Here is a 16,048-nt window from a genome sequence, read left to right as displayed (position 1 = left end):
CTGGCATCCACCCCGTTTCTGTACCGAGGAGCACCATTCTGGTTATTCTTTGACAGGGATCCGCTTAAAAACAAACAAATTTAGAACATACCTCTTCTTTCCATGAAAATACATTCTGAAGTTTCCAAGTAAAGCTCCAAATGCAGAATTTATTCACCATCCAGCCAATCACAATGTAGGCCGGAAAATGTTGGGGGGCGGGAGGGGTGTCTTTGGAGTTAATACCTGAGTAGTATTCTTATTTCTGAGTAGACCTGCTTAGGCTGCTTAATATTACCCTTTTTGAGGAGGGGTCGGTGGGTGGGTGAATAGCTATCTAACTTTTATCGCCTTACCCCATAAACCTGTACTGGGAAGTAAACTGCTGCTGATTTGCATGGGATCCCATTTCTGCGGTCACCTACCGACGAGTAGGCCCCGTTTGAGACCTGCTGCGGCCTTCTTTCCAAGTAAGCATGCAGAGTCTAATGGCGCACGTGCTTGGGACTGGCATCTCCAGCCGGGAAAGCGAAGCGGCTGGGCAAGCGCAGCCAAAACACATTCCGGGAGAACGGGGTAGAGATGTTCCTAAGCAGCCGTGTCAAGGACCCCTGCCACTAGTTTCCCAAAAGCGCGGCAGCTGCTTGGTGTGGAAAGAACGTCCTCCGTGAATCTGGACGCCAAAGACTTGTCGCGAAGGTGGGACACCCCACCCCACACACAACCAAGCGAAGGTTAAGGAGTTTCGTGGACCGGCAAACTTCCTTCTCCAGTCTCCAGTCCGCTTGCAAGTGAGTCTCAGTGGCCGAGGCGGGTCAGGCAGGCACGGAATCGGGCAGCATGAACGTGAGCTTCGGGTTACTCCGGGCCAAGCGAAGAAAATCCAACTCCGGGCAGTAAGAGCCGCTCCGCCCCGCCGCATTTTCCGCCCAGCCTCGCTTCTCTGTGCCCGAGGTCGGTAGGTCGTCGCGCACTCCCTGCTGCCCCCCTTTCGCCTCGCCGCGGCCGTCGCCTGCCTCCCTGGCGGGGCCCCTCCTCCAGTCCCCCTCGCTCCTGGGCTCCTTTGCGTGCGGGACACCTTGGCATTGTGGAAGGAGGCTGGGCAGGGGTAGGAAGCGAGCAGCTCGCTAAGCAACAGCAGCAGCAGCAGCGCTAGCCAGCCAACTAGCGCCGGCTCGGTGGCCATGAGAGCTCCGCAGCAGCCTCTTTGACCCGGCTGCGCCTTGGTCCCCAACTTGCGGAGCGAGGAGGCGGTAGGCAGCCTGGCACCGGCACCGGAGGATTCCAGCGGCGGAGAGGACCCGCTTTCTCCCTCGGCTCCCTTCCCGTAACAGGGACCCACCTTCTCCCCAAGCGTGGATCGGGACCTGGGAAAGTCTTGGGGGCTTCGGGGGCCGAAGCTGGAGCTTTGGAGGGGTTGCCCGGGAGAGCAGGAGCAGAAACGCCAAGAGGAGGAAGCAGAAGAAGGGAGAGACACGGCATCCTTCTGCCCAGAGCGATGCCTTCCCCCTGGAGCCGGGGAGTTCCTGCCCGCGGCGTGATCGTCCTGCTGCTTTGGGTGGGCATCAGCAACCTGAGGCTTTGCCGGGCAGGTAAGCGGAGCGGCCGGCTCGTGAGAACGCGGGCGGTTGGGTGCGCCGCGGCCCGAGGGCGACACTTTCGGCGGGTTCGCAGCTTTGGCTGAGGGGGCGGCTGGAGGGCTGCGGCGGCTTCCCTTCCTTCTTCTCTCCCCGCCGCCCCACCTTCCCTCAGTCAGGAAAGTTTCCCCCGGACTTCCCGAGCCTCTCCCTTCCCTTCTGCCTCGCCTGAATCCCCCCTGCTCTGCGCATTTCAGCGGCGTCGGACTTTAACAACAGACTCGCAGCAGGCGAAGTAGAAGAAGGGGGAAATGACTGGGTTTCTCGCTCCCTGTGGCGGCGGCTCTCCCCCTGCGGGCGCGAAATAAACTCCCTCGCAGCAACTGAAACCCCCAAGCGCCGTTGCTATTCAGCGGGGCGGGGAGGGGAGGGGGGAGAGCCGAGGGGAAGGCTGACGGGCCGGCTGGCTCGAGTGTGCCCGCGGATGCCACCGCAGCGGAGCAGTTTCTCTTGACGCTGGCCATTGGGGAAGGAGGGAGGGAGGGAGCAGGCCGGTCTCTGTTTCCAAGGACCGGTGAGAAGTGGCGAGAGCGCGCCGGCTCTCCAGTGAAGTGCCGAGCCCGATCTCCGGAGTCTTTTACCGGGAAGGAAAAAAGCCTCCGCTGCTGCGTTCATTCAGTGAGGCTCAGTGGTTCTGGGCTGGCGCTTCTCTGCTGATTGCACTTGGGAAGAGCGCGAGAAGGGACGGCTGTTCTGCGCCTCCTCGGGAAAGTTTCGCTCTCCCTCCCTTTGCCAGCCGCCAGAGAAGGAGGCTTCTGGGCCAGCCTTCGGGGGCTGCTGATGCTGAGCGCGGTTGGAACTGAGAGGGGGACTTTGTTTCAACCCGGATTGCTTTGCACTGTTGGGTCTGGAAATCTATCCCACCGAACTCCACGGGACGTCAGTCTCCGGGAATCCACCGTGGGGTGATTTTGACGTTCGGCTGGCATCCTGGGCTCGGCGCTTACTTGAGAGTAGGGCCGGCGGGACTGGGCAACATTGTGTCTTGCGGGTCAACGTGCACGGAATCGGGCCGGGGACGAGAAAGACGGACTAGGAAGGAAGGCAGAAAGGAAGCGACAAAGACGAGCCTGGCTGGCCGCCCCCTCCGTAGCCAGTGTGCAGCGAGAGCGGCCTGGTCCTCCTTTCCCGTCCGTTCTCATTTAGAGGGTGACGGCAGGGGGGTGCCGGCTACTTCCTTTGTAGGCTGTTGGCTCCACCAAGGAAGGGTAACCCCCGTTTCTGAACCTTCGCTCCTTCTGAACGCCTTAATGGGAACTTCGCAAAGTGTGTTTTCAAAACTCTAAAATGAGGTGCCGCACCCTCTCATTTCTAAGGACGTTTTAAATCTTTGGTTCCCTCCATCCCAGGGATGCGGACCCTGATGTCGCAGAGCAGCATCTTCCTCTGAGGGGGGGAATGGAAGAGGAGGGGGCGGGGCACATTCAGGAGGGGGCGTGGACCCAAGGGCCCCTCCCCCCTGCACTATGGCCCCGGTATTTGTTGGTCTGATATTCGGAGCTAATGGTCTCCTTGGAACCAGGCATCTCTAACAAGGGACATCAGCAGCCTTGTGAGGGCTGTCTGGCACCTTAGGCAAGGCTAACTTCTGGTGCCCCCCCCTCCCGCAGTGATAACATCACCAAGTCACACGGGGGCACCCAATTCTGAGCATCTAGAAGGCTGGCGCCCTAGGCAGTCACCTACTTTGCCTAGTGGCAGAGCCAGCCCTGAGTCTTGTGCACCCTTTTGCGTAGAAGTGTGTCCTTTTGAATCCATTGGGACAGGAGATCAGGATCCTGTAATCCCAAAGGTCTGACTCTGTATATGAACCCTACACCTGCCTAGGTTCCCATAACGATTTTAGTAGGAGGTTGTAATCCATCTCGACAGCAGGACCCGAGACTGGGCCGGGCCAGCAGCCACCCTCCTAACCAATTTATGTGGAAGTGATTCCATTTTGAGTAAAACGGGACACCCCCATGTAGTGCATCCACAAAGAAAAATTGTTCCCCCAATAGCAGTGACAGAAAAGCAAGAACGGAAGGTGCAGAAATCCTTAGTTTTCTCTCCTTTTGGTAGTCCTTGGTGTTGAAGGTTCGGAACTGGCTGTTGCAGTGAGCTCCGTCAGAAATTGTGTTAGTCTGCATGTGTGTTCTGGGGGAGCCCTAAAGAGGTGTGGACTTTTTTTTTTTTTAAGGGCTATTGGCTTTTTCCAGTTCTTGCTCTTAAGCTGCATGTTGCTCTGGAACCAGACATTTTATGTTTGCTCAGTGTATTTATTAAAGAGAATTTTTGCGGCAGAAACATATGTCTGTTGTGGTCCTCACAGCCCCTTTCCATAGTTGCTTGTTCAAGTTGAGTAAATCGAGGGTTGCGGCCTAAATATACGCAGTTGGATTGGCAATTATTTTAGTGTGCATACTCCTTTTATTTCTGGCTTCAGAAAAGCATGGTGAAAATGAAAGGTTTTACCACTTCTTCACTTCCCAGGTTTAATTGCAAGTATAACCAACTTGTACACCTTTACATAATAATAATAATAATAATACTTTTAATTTATATCCCGCCCTCCCCACCGAAACATTCCATTGTTTATCTCTCTGGACAATGCTTTAGCATCAGATCTCTTGTGGGTGGTCTTTTAATGTGAAGCTAAGCCCTTAGGACAAGGTATCCAGCCAACACTTGGCTGAAAGCTGATGGTGGGTCTTCATTTTTTGTAACTGACAGTAGTTTGTCTGTCTGTTCAGCTGCTCATAAGTACACCCAGCACATGGTTTTTAGGACGCTGTTTGCTCTGCTTCAGAAGCGCTCACTTGTAATTAACTGAAATCAAATTATAATTTGCTTCAGAGCTTGGTACTTTAAAGATGTATTTTGAAGTTGCAGTTAATGATAGGGGAGACAAGACCCATAGTCCAAAATAAGCATTGTTGAAAGGGATTGTGGAATGTGAATTGGGGGAGGGGGGAATGGCTTGTAGAACTTTTCAGCATGCATTTGTAGATATGCTTTGCAAAAGAATTAAAGAATCTTGAACCTAAGGAGCCAGGCAGGGGTCTTTCTCTTGCATCCTGTAAGCATTCGAAACATCTGTCGATGTTTTGCAGTGTGATGCAAATGTGCTGCAACCTCAGCTTGAAGTAGGGCCTGGCCTCTTTACAGTTAATATTGACACCGAATCTGTGTTCCCTCCGATCTGATGATTTAGGAAGAGGCAAGGCTGGGAAAGGAAGAAGGGAGAGGGGAGCAGCTGGTTGCACTGTGTGTGAGTTGTTAGCTGCCCCTGCTGTTACTTCCAGCTTTGAGCTGCATTCAGATCTTATTGATGTTCTCTTTTGCTGGCTGAGAAAATGATAACTCTGTTGAGGATTCTGTTCTTTTATTTAATAACCATGATGGCTGAGAGTACTGCTCGAAGTCCAGGCACAGGGGCTCCATACTGTGGCGATGATAGGATGTGTCGAGGTACCAATCATTGCAACTGTAAGAATTACCTTTTAATTGCAGATCTATGCCTCCCTGCTATTGCATCAAACATGGACTCGAATTATCCTCTCCCTGCGCTGTCTCCTGACTTTGGCTAATGTAGGAGTAGGCTGTGAAGTTTTCTTAACTCTTTCCAGTAGTTACCAAAGTTTCTGTGGTGAAATCCAAGGGGAAATTGCAATCATATGATGTGCAAACACAAGCCCTTTAAATTGCTTATGTACTTTTTTTTGTAGCAGGAACTTCTTTGCATATTAGGCCACACACCTCTGATGTAGCCAAACCTCCAAGAGCTTACAGTAGGCCCTGTAATAAAAGCCCTGTAACTTACTGTAAGCTCTTGGAGGATTGGCTACATCAGGGATGTGTGGTCCAATATGCAAAGGAGTCCCTGCTACAAACAAAGTCCTGTGGTAAGCCTCCTCCTTGTGCTTGCACCAGAGAACAAATAACAACTTCCTTCTCCAGTATCCCCAGGTGTGCATTTCCTGCAAGGAATGGACCTCTAGGGTCATCTAGTCCAACCCCCTGCACAATGCAGGAAACTCACAAACACCTCCCCCTAAATTCACAGGATCTTCATTGCTGTCAGATGACCATCTAGCCTCTGTTTAAAAACCTGCAAGGAAGGAGAGCTCACCACCTCCCGAGAAAGCCTGTTCCACTGAGGAATCGCTCTAACGGTCAGGAAGTTCTTCCTAATGTTGAGCCGGAAACTCTTTTGATTTAATTTCAACCCATTGGTTCTGGTCCTACCTTTCGGGGCCACAGAAAACAATTCCACACCATCCTCTATATGACAGCCCCTCAAGTACTTGAAGGTGGTGATCATATCACCTCTCAGCTGCCTCTTCTCCAGGCTAAACATCCCCAGCTCCTTCAACCTTTCCTCATAGGACTTGGTCTCCAAACCCCTCACCATCTTCGTCACCCTCCTCTGGACCCGTTCCAGCTTGTCTATATCCTTCTTAAAATGTGGTGCCCAAAACTGAACACAATACTCCAGATGAGGTCTTACCAGAGCAGAGTAAAGCGATACCATGATCTGGACACTATGCTTCTGTTGATACAGCCCAAAATTGCATTTGCCTTTTTAGCCACCGCATCACACTGTTAACTCATGTACAGCGTATGATCCGCTAAGACCCCTAGCTCCTTTTCGCACATTCTACTGCTAAGACAAGTCTCCCCCATTCTATAACCATGCATTGGATTTTTCCTACCTAAATGCAGAACTTTACAATTATCCCTATTAAAATTAATTTTATTGGTTTTAGCCCAGTTTTCCAGCCTGTCAAGGTCATCCTGTATCCTGTTTCTGTCTTCTTCTGTGTTTGCAACCCCTTCCAATTTAGTATCAACCTGCAAATTTAATAAGCATTCCCTCTATTCCTTCATTCAAATCATTGATAAAGATGTTGAACAATACATGTCCCAGGACAGATCCTTGAGGCACTCCACTTGTCACTCCTCTCCAAGAGGATGAGGAACCATTCACAAGCACTCTTTGGGTGCAATCTGTCAACCAGTGACAGATCCACCTAACAGTAACAGGATCCAAACCACATTTTACCAACTTGTCAACAAGGATAGTATGTGGAACCTTATCAAAAGCCTTACTGAAATCAAGATAAATGATGTCTACAGCATTCCCCCAATCCAGCAAGGTAGGCACTTTCTCAAAAAAAAGAGATCAGGCTAGTCTGACATGGCTTGTTCTTGAGAAAAGCTCTTAGTAATCACATCCATCCTTTCTAAATGTTCCAGGACCGACTGTTTGATGATTTGTTCTAAAACAAATTTAGCAAGGCCCAGCACTTTTCAGGGGCAGGAATGATCCCTGTAATGTGAAGTCATTAAAGTGCCTTTGAGCATACGCAGAGTATATTTCCCTTGCTGCTAAGCAAGCACAGGCTGTATTTTGGGGATTAACAGGCAGGATTTCCAAGCAAATGGGGGAGGGACTGCTTTCAGTCAGGAGTGAACCTTGGCACCTCTCTTTTTTAAAAAAGAGCATTTTGCAACCTTTTGGTTCATGCAGATTCCCTTTTGTCCGTCCCTGACTCAGGAGATGGTCCCATTTTATCCATTGCCCTTCAGCAAAGGAGACACGAAGATGCCAGTTTCCTTTTAAGTGCAGATATAAAAAGATGTCTCCAGCCACACATCTCTACAAGTCTGGAAACCATAAAATTTGATGGCTGTGGAGGTTTTTTTTGGGGGGGACACATCATCTCTATAAATGTTAGGGGCTTGGAGTACCCTGACAGGCGGTGACAGGCAAGACAGATTATAAACTTTTGTTTGAAGGGGGGGGGAAAAACCCAACCACTTTGAAGCCTCTTTAACCTAACTGGTCATTTCCCTCCCACCTCATAAAGCAGGAGGGGGCCTGCAAATGCACTGGGGTGGGGAGGTTTCACCAGGCATGCCTGTGGCATTTTGTCATTGCCAGAAACGTCTTGCAGCAAGCAATAGGAAAAGGACTCGGTTGCTTTAAAATTTTAATGGAAAGATCAAGCAAGACTTTTTGCTGAAGGATGTCTTAATCAGCAGAGTTCACCCCCCTCCAAATACCCATCTTTGGAAAAAAAGGAGGTGATGTAATAATGTACTTCTTTATTAGGATGGAAATATAACTTCAGCTATGGGAGGCAACAGTTAAGGAAATATTTGAAGTGTGTGAGGCAGCTGGGTTTTGGGGTATGCTCCCGATGGGCACCTTTCTCAGGACCAAAGCAGTGAATCTCCTCCTGCCTTAATTCCCACACTCCATAGTTCGCTTCTGTCCATCTTCTGAAATTCTTTGTGAGGTGAAATGATTAGTCTGAGTATTTTCTCCTCCCCCATCTTCATTGGATGGGAGCAGAGGATAATAGAACATCACAAAGCTGTTCTAAGGTAGACCTTGATTCCCTTACTGGATCTCTGAACTAACTGAGCCCTGCTTTGATACTGGTCCATGCTTGTGTTTTATTCCTTGAAGTGGGGCTGGGTGAGCAAAGATTGAATTTCTTCTTCTGGCATTACAGTTTTAACATGTAAATTGGACTCAGAGTTGTGCTAGGGACTTACACAGAGCACAGAAGTGATATGGTCCCTGGGCGGAGTTTAACATGCGAGCAAATTAGGATGGTCGCAGCCTCTCGGAAATGCACCACTCCCCAGTGAAGAGGAAATCATTTCCTGACTGAACACCACCGACATTAAGAGCATGCTGCCCTTGAGAAGGGTTCTAGTTAGGCCTTCTCTGCAAAATCCAATTTTCATATGTACAAGGAGAATTGAGGGGGTGGGGTCAAGGAGCAAGTGGGTTAAATCCTGTGACCTCCCCTCACCGCATTTTGAAATTACTCAATCCCACTTGATTTCTTAAGTGTGTGGCTCCATCCATACAGTTCATATTAGATGGAGGTGAAGAGAGGCTGGGGATTGACCAACTATTCTTTAGGGCAGGCTAGAAGGCTCTTGGCTTGTTTTTGCTGGATTATATTGCCCTTATTAGCCATTTGTTTTTAGAGCTGGGCAGCAGTGCTCAGTCTTGAGAAAGTGAGGGGTTTTGTTTCTGTGAAGTTGCAATAAGGAATGTTTTCCATGTTGCGGAGTGAAGAAGCTCCTGAGCAGATATTTTGACACTTTGAGCTTTGTATGTACCAGTTAGATTGAGAGAAGTGGGGGTATGCTTTTTGTATTTGTGCATCTCCTGTAGAACAGACTTTCAGTGCATTGGTGGAGATGGAAAGAGGCAGGAAGGAGTAGATTAGCAAAGGTGCTGCTGGCCAGAATGGGGTGCCTTGTAGAATGAGGAGTGCTTTGTAGTCTAGATTAGAAAGGGGCGCTGCCTGGCAGGATCAGTGGAGGCCTGGATAGGGAAAACGAAAGTACAAAACCAAATTGCATTTTTGGTTGGGCTCCTTTTTCTTTTTGCTTCCGAAATGTTGAAAAGTGACACATACTTGGAAATAACTCTTCCAGTTACTTGGAGCGGGTTGCATTGTGGGCATGAACAGCCTCGACAGGTTTCTGAACCTCTTTCTCCCTAAGTGTCAGTGAGCGGGAGAAGCCATTATGGAGCAGTTGTGAATTGTTTCTCAGGGAGTGATATTGAAAAAGAGTATTTGCAGGTGAGCAATATGGGGTTAAAAGATTGGGGTCTTTGTCCAAAGCATAAGACAGTGTTGAGAAACAGCATAGCTTGTGGAAAATTCTAAAGAACAGCAACTTTGTTGGCAAACTTTTAAAAATTCAAAATATCCAGGGCTGGATTGAGACATACTATGTCAAGAGTCCCCGCAAAAAGAAGAATAATTTTTTTTTGTTTTAATAGTTAAGGGTACCTTTAATATTTGTTTTTTAAGTAAATAACACTGGCGGGGGCCAAGTAACAAGGGGAGGGGTGGGTGGAAAGTAATATATGGGGTAGATAATTTTTTTAAAGTTGTAAGATATAGATATAGATTTATTACCATATGTTACCAATAAAATTGTTTTAACACCAAGAGTCCCCCATAACATTACAAAATAAAAGTAAAATAGTATTTTTTTAAAAAATAGAGACCTACCTGTAGTTTCCTTACCTTGTACATAAATCCAGTTATGGCATAGTCCATTCCCAGATTTTTATATTTCCTTCTTCCATGCAGAGTTTTCTCATGTAGGACTACCATCTCCGCCGCAACAGAAGTTCTGTGCCTTGAGCAGGTATGTCATAAGCAGAAATCCAACAGGTGTGTTCTCTTGCAAGGGAGATGGCATTTTGGGGGAAAGCTGTGCCTGGAGAATTTTTCCTTGTCTCAGGGCTGATCAGACTGTTTATATATGAATGGGCAGAAAAGGCTTAAGGAGTGTTTTTAAAGGGTATGAACATATGAAGCTGCCTTCTACTGAATCAGACCCTCGGTCCATCAAAGTCAGTATTGTCTACTCAGACTGGCAGCGGCTCTCCAGGGTCTCAAGCTGAGGTTTTTCACGCCTATTTGCCTGGACCCTTTTTAGTTGGAGATGCTGGGGATTGCTGGGGTATAAAGAATACCTTGGAGTATCAACAGCAGGAAAGTACAGAGGACACCGGTTTAAGCTGCTAGACAAAAGACTGCTGCCCTCATCATAGCACCTTTCTTTGGACTTGGAAATTGGACAGAGATTTTTCCTATAGCTCTTTGTATGCATTGCAGGAATGAAAACAGGGGAAGCGAGTGATTTTCAGTTTCTCTCCCCACCTACCATGCACATTTATTCTGTTACTTTAACAAGTTCTTTATTAATTAGTTGAAAACAATCTGATATCCCTGCATTTCTGATCTGAATTTGAAATGATAAGTTTGACATTTGTCAGGGCTAACCTTGCAGCAGGTTTTGTTTTTTGGGTTTCTTGTGGTGATGGTGGGAAATAGGGATTGTTATGCTATGGGATGGTTTGGTGCTGGATTTACAATTTACGGGATGCTTGATTTCACCCCTGCCACCCCCCCTCGACAGCTAAAAAAGCACTGTCAACAGTTTGGCCCAGTGGACAACCTGAGTTTCTGTCCTGGCAGGCCTCCTGCACCTTTAACGAGCACTGACTCAACAACTAAAGGGTTTCCCATTCCTGCACTTGCTCAGTTTCTGCCTGCCACACCTTGAAAGGTGTGCATTTGGGACCTGCATTTGGGGCAAGAATTCTTGACAACACTCCAGTCAGCCTCAGTTTGACTATCCGAACTAGCCTTGAAAGCTTTTCATAGCTGAATCATTGCGATATAAATTTGAAAGATGAGCAAACTAATATTAAAGGGAAAGGTAGTCCCCTGTGCAAGCACCAGTCGTTTTCGACTCTGGGGTGACGTTGCTTTCACAACGTTTTCACGGCAGACTTTTTACGGGGTGGTTTGCCATTGCCTTCCCCAGTCATCTACGCTTTCCCCCCAGCAAGCTGGGTACTCATTTTACCAACCTCGGAAGGATGGAAGGCTGAGTCAACCTTGAGCTGACTACTTGAAAACCCTGCTTCTGCCGGGGATCGAACTTAGGTCGTGAGCAGAGGGCTCCGACTGCAGTACTGCAGCTTTACCACTCTGCGCTCTATCACAATCCAGAGATCTGGTCAGTTTCTTTAAAAGCTCTGAGGCATGCTCTGCTTTTCCGGAACTCAGAATTTGGTGTGCTGCTTAAAGCTAGGCTTGAATAACTTGTGGCCTGCCAAAGTCTAACGTTACTTGCCTTGGAATCTACTGGGGTTCAACAGATCCCACCCTACCATCTGGCAGTATAAAACCAGGAGTATAGCACCTTGTATAGCACTTGAGAGGGTACAATCCATGGCTGGTAGGTTGCATCCAGAATATGGGTCTGGCTGATAACATTGTAATGGACGACAAGACCGAAAACCTTTCAAGGAGAATGCTGTACAATGATGTTCATTTCAGCAGAAAATGCCATTAAAGGCCCACTGGTACTATGTATGCTTCTGTAAATGTGACACAGTTGGCGATGATGAATGCTGAAGATCTGACAAAACACGCAAGCAAAATGCATACTGTGTGTGTTTTGTCGGTCCTTCGAGGTTGCTGCAGTTCTTGGCACAAGGTTGAAAATTGCATTAATCTGATGCTGTCCACATCTATAATGTGTTCTCTTAGCCATCTAGTACTAGGCAATATTCCAACTTTATGGGCACTCATGAGGTGCATTAGAGAGGTCCAGAAGAGAGTGTTCATTTATGTAAGAATCATCTTGGAATACTGGAAATCACAGAACTTCCCACAAACGGAGCCATGATGAGAAGTGTTGAAGCCTGGTTAGTCTACATCATACATGGCACTTCTGATATAGTGGCAACAGCTAGTACCAGTACCAAGTTCTTAGTGTGGCTCTTGCATGCTTCAAGTGCCCATTTGCTACACTTTCCCATAGCCTTTTATAGTTCATTTTACTATCGCTGTTTATCTTGACTTAACTGTGTTTTGCTCTAAGCTGGATAGTCCAGGTCTGTCCAATTTCATCAGATCTCGGAAGCTAAGCAGGATTGGCTCCTAGTGAGTATTTGGATGGGAGACCTCCAAGGAATACCAGGGGTGTGATGCAGAGGCAGAAAATGGCAAACCACCTTTGAATAAGCTCTTGCCTTGAAAACCCAGTAAGGTTGCCATGTGACTTGATGGCACTTTCCATCAATTCTGCTTCACCTTCCTCTCTCTGTTCTTTTTCTCACTATCTGTTTTTCATTAGCTTCTTAACTTGCCACTAGTGTTGATTAAGGTGAGAGGGGACTTCTGAGGGGAGGTGGCTATTGGCTACTGAGACCATATTTACAAATTCTGATGGGATGTTTTCTTCAACTCTGTTCAGCTAGGGTCCTTGGGATGGCAATGGGAGATGATTATAAGTATCTCCCCTCTAGTTCCCAACCTTCCTCCTTTATCAGCTCTAGACAAAAGTAGAGTCCTGTGTGCTACACAAGTGGGGGAAGGGCAGGGTAGAACAGAGGTGGCCAAACTTGCTTGTAAGAGCCACATAGAATAGATGTCAGATGTTTGAGAGAAGAAGAAAATATTGGATTTATATCCTGCCCTGCAGAGGTGGGAGGAGAGCTGCAGGGAGGGAGGGAGGGAAGGAAGAAGAAGAAGACTGCAGATTTATACCCCGCCCTTCTCTTTGAATCAGAGACTCAGAGTGGCTTACAATCTCCTATTTCTTCTCCCCCCACAACAGATACCCTATGAGGTGGGTGGGGCTGAGAGGGCTCTCACAGCAGCTGCCCTTTCAAGGACACCTCCTATGAGAGCTATGGCTAACCCAAGGCCATTCCAGCAGGTGCAATTGGAGGAGTGGGGAATCAAACCTGGTTCTCCCAGATAAGAGCCCACACACTTAACCACTACACCAAACTGGCTGGAAGGCAGGCAGGCTGGCAGGCAGGCAAATAGATGGAAAGAAAGCAATTTTAACTTTAAATGCATTCTCCAAGCCACCAGCTGGCTTGGCTTGGTGAAGTGATTTAAAGAGACAAATGCCTTCTTCAAGCTTCGAGAGCTACGTACAGTTTGGCCACCCCTGGGCTAGAAGGACCAAAAGAGTCAGCTGATACAGCAGCTGTATTGCCTGCCTTAAAACTTCTAAAAGGATGCCACTCAGAGTTGTGATCTAGCAATGCTATCTTAATTTTTTTTTAAATGTTGCTCTTGTATTTAAAAATGCTCAAAGCAATTTCATAGCTGCAGCTTCACAAACCGCAAAGGTGTTGGTTAAGGTGGGAGGTTATAAGCATTTCCCCTCAAAGCAAGAAAGCACTGTAGTCATCAAAGGTATTGCTAATATCTCAACTCTGTGGGCCCCATCCCCATTAATAAACAGCTGAGAGCTCCTATGATGTGATGCCCCATGAGAGTCAGCCTTGCAAGCCCCAGGGAGGTAGTCAGGTGCTCTGGTCCCTTGGATACTGCATCTCACGGTAATGGGAACCCGTCTGTTCAAAAACTAAATGCCAGGCTTTCTGTTTGGGTTTTCAAGCTTGGTGGATTTTCTTCTCTGTGTTGAGGAGGGCAGGATCTGCAAATGGAGGTGTATTGGGGGGGGAGGGATATTAACCTGGCTTGGTTTGGCTTCAGAATTAAGTTTTGCATTTGAACTGAATCCCTTGGCATGCTGACTCACAGCTTGATTACATGTTTATTTCTTATCAGAAGTGGCATATGCAACTCAGTACAAGGATTCCCCTGCTCTCTTGGGGATGTTTGTCTTCTCTGATTCCCTCCCTCCCTTTGCCCCCCTCCCCGCCATAGCAACACTGTGGGCTGCCTCAGCAGCTGTGAAAATCTGGCAGGGGAGGCTGTGAATGCTACTAACACCACTCTTGCCAGCAGGAGTGCGAACCTGCGATTGTTGAGTACAGGGTGATGCTCTTGTTTGTATCGGAGGAACTTATAAGCTTGCACAAAGGTGTTAAAAATAAAACGTAAAGAGGCATACCTGCCTTTATCCCGTTTGATAGGGGAGGACTCTCAAGGGAGGTGTCTAGGGCTGAAATAGCAGCAGTGGCATATGTTGTTTGTGTGACTTCAAAACTGCACAAAGCAGGAAGGAGCAGCTTTCATTTTCTTTAGAGGCTTCATGTGTTCAAATGTGTGTTGCCAGCAACTTACTTCAGAGGTTGGTGTACCGTAAAGCAAGGCAAGGTGTGGTTTCTGGGTAAATGGCTTGGAAGGGAATTTGTCACGTGTCAGCAAAACAACCTGTCAATAGGTTTTATTCCCAGCTTCTTTATGAGGGGAGCTCCTTCTTGTGTTCAGAATTCATTGATGGGAAGCCCAGAGGGTTGCTTCTCCTGCCATGTCACACGGAATCCACACCTACAGACCGGTGGAGCCCAGTTGCCTCTGAGGTGCTGCCAGCGTCACGGGGTCCTCTCAACTCCAATCTGGGGGGCAGCATTGATGCCATCAAGCCAATATTCCTTCTAAGCCTTGTGAGCAAAAATTCTACTTTGTGAGCGACTGGCATTAAAGTTGTAAGCGAGTGATTTGGCTACTGCATAGTTTAGTTTGTTCTGTTCTGTAGTTTATCCTTCCTGAGCTAAGGCAAAAGTGTTTGAGCTGGAGGCTAAAAAACTGAGCTAGTCCACACTAATTCAGCTTAGAGGGAACATTGAATCAAGCATAGCTACAGCCATTGTCATTAGCACAGCCCAGAGCCAGGGGTTTTTTTTTTGTAGCAGGGCTTTTTTTTTATGGCGTATTAGGCCACACACCCCTGCTGTGGACAATCCTCCAAGAGCTTACAGGGCTCTTATTACAAGGCCTACTGTAAGCTCTTGGAGGATTGAATACAGCAGGGGTGTGTGGCCTAATATGCAAAGGAGTTCCTGCTACAAAAATAAAAGCCCTGCCCAGAGCTGAACTGAGCAGAGCTTGCTCCCAGCCACCAGCAGCCCTGAAGGGCAGCAGAACTTTCCCAGTAAACTGAGGTGCCAGTCTGCCTAAAGCTGCCATCCAGTAAAAGAAAAGAAAGCAGAATAACTTGTTCATCATCTTGGTCAGAAGCTTTCCACAGCAGCGTTCAAAGCGTTCTCTGTCACTCTTGGATGAATCCTCTGGGGATTTGCACTGCTTCTTAAACTAATTTTTTAAAAAGCAAAAAAAACAGGTTCTGCTTGCTTTTTTATACTCCCAAAAAAAGATATTTTGAGAGGTGAAATTTAAGTCTGGTTCTAAGCTTTTGGAAGCTTTGACAGCTCAAGCAATTACTCTGGACAGCTGTATTTGGGATGCTAAGGAAGTGGTGTGGACTTTGCCATCTCTGCTGCAGGATCCTTTGCTTACCATCCAATGAGGAGCAGCGGATGGAGGAAACAAAACACCTTTGCCAGAGTCTTGGTTTAGACCAGGGGTGTCAAACTCATTTGTTATGAGGGCCAGACATACATGATAAAGTATTTTTTCTAAAAAAAACAAAAACAAAACTTAAAATAAAACATTCTTAAAACATTAACACTCATTGGTCTTACAGGGGTTTCTTTGTATTTCTCCCATGGGATCCAGGGAACTGGGCAAAGGAAGCTCTGGCTCTTTCCAAACTTCCCCAGAAGACCAGGAGGGGAAGGAGCCTCAGCCAACAGAAGGAAGAGAGACTTGGCTCAGTAGCTCTGCTGTGTGACTGAGAGAGCCTGGCAAAGCAAGCTTTCCCTCCCCCCATCCTCCCCAAGGGAGGAGCCTCAGCCAACGGAGAAAACAGAGGCTTTGCTATGTAGCTCCTGTGCAAGCTAGTCTGGCAAAGCAAGCTGTGATGCAGAAGAGAGCAAGAGAGAGGGAGAAGGAAGCAGATGACAGCCAGTTGCTTGGGGGCCTGATTTGGCCCCTGGGCCACATGCTTGATACCCCTGGTTTAGAAGAACTTGTGCTGTTGAGGTTTGCAGATTTTCTCTGGATTTATTCTATTTGCTCCTTAATTGCATATTCATAGTTATTAGTACTTTTTTATTTATT

At 47.6% G+C, this 16,048-nt stretch overlaps 1 protein-coding gene across 2 annotated transcripts in view; it reads left to right on the top strand.

Moving 5' to 3' along the window:
• The first annotated feature begins 1,438 nt into the window (after positions 1-1,438).
• The window catches only part of UNC5B (unc-5 netrin receptor B), a 227,019-nt gene continuing 212,409 nt past the window's right edge, over positions 1,439-16,048 (top strand). For both annotated transcript variants that reach the window (XM_060241175.1, XM_060241174.1), the window contains exon 1: positions 1,439-1,571. In XM_060241175.1, coding sequence (XP_060097158.1) covers positions 1,478-1,571 — 94 coding nt within the window. In that variant the 5' untranslated portion in view covers positions 1,439-1,477. The remainder of the gene's footprint in view (positions 1,572-16,048) is intronic.

Source organism: Heteronotia binoei, chromosome 6 (genome assembly GCF_032191835.1).
Source record: "Heteronotia binoei isolate CCM8104 ecotype False Entrance Well chromosome 6, APGP_CSIRO_Hbin_v1, whole genome shotgun sequence".
NCBI lineage: Eukaryota > Metazoa > Chordata > Lepidosauria > Squamata > Gekkonidae > Heteronotia > Heteronotia binoei.
Note: the sequence above shows the minus strand (reverse complement) of the source record. Positions and strands in the feature narration are given on the sequence as shown.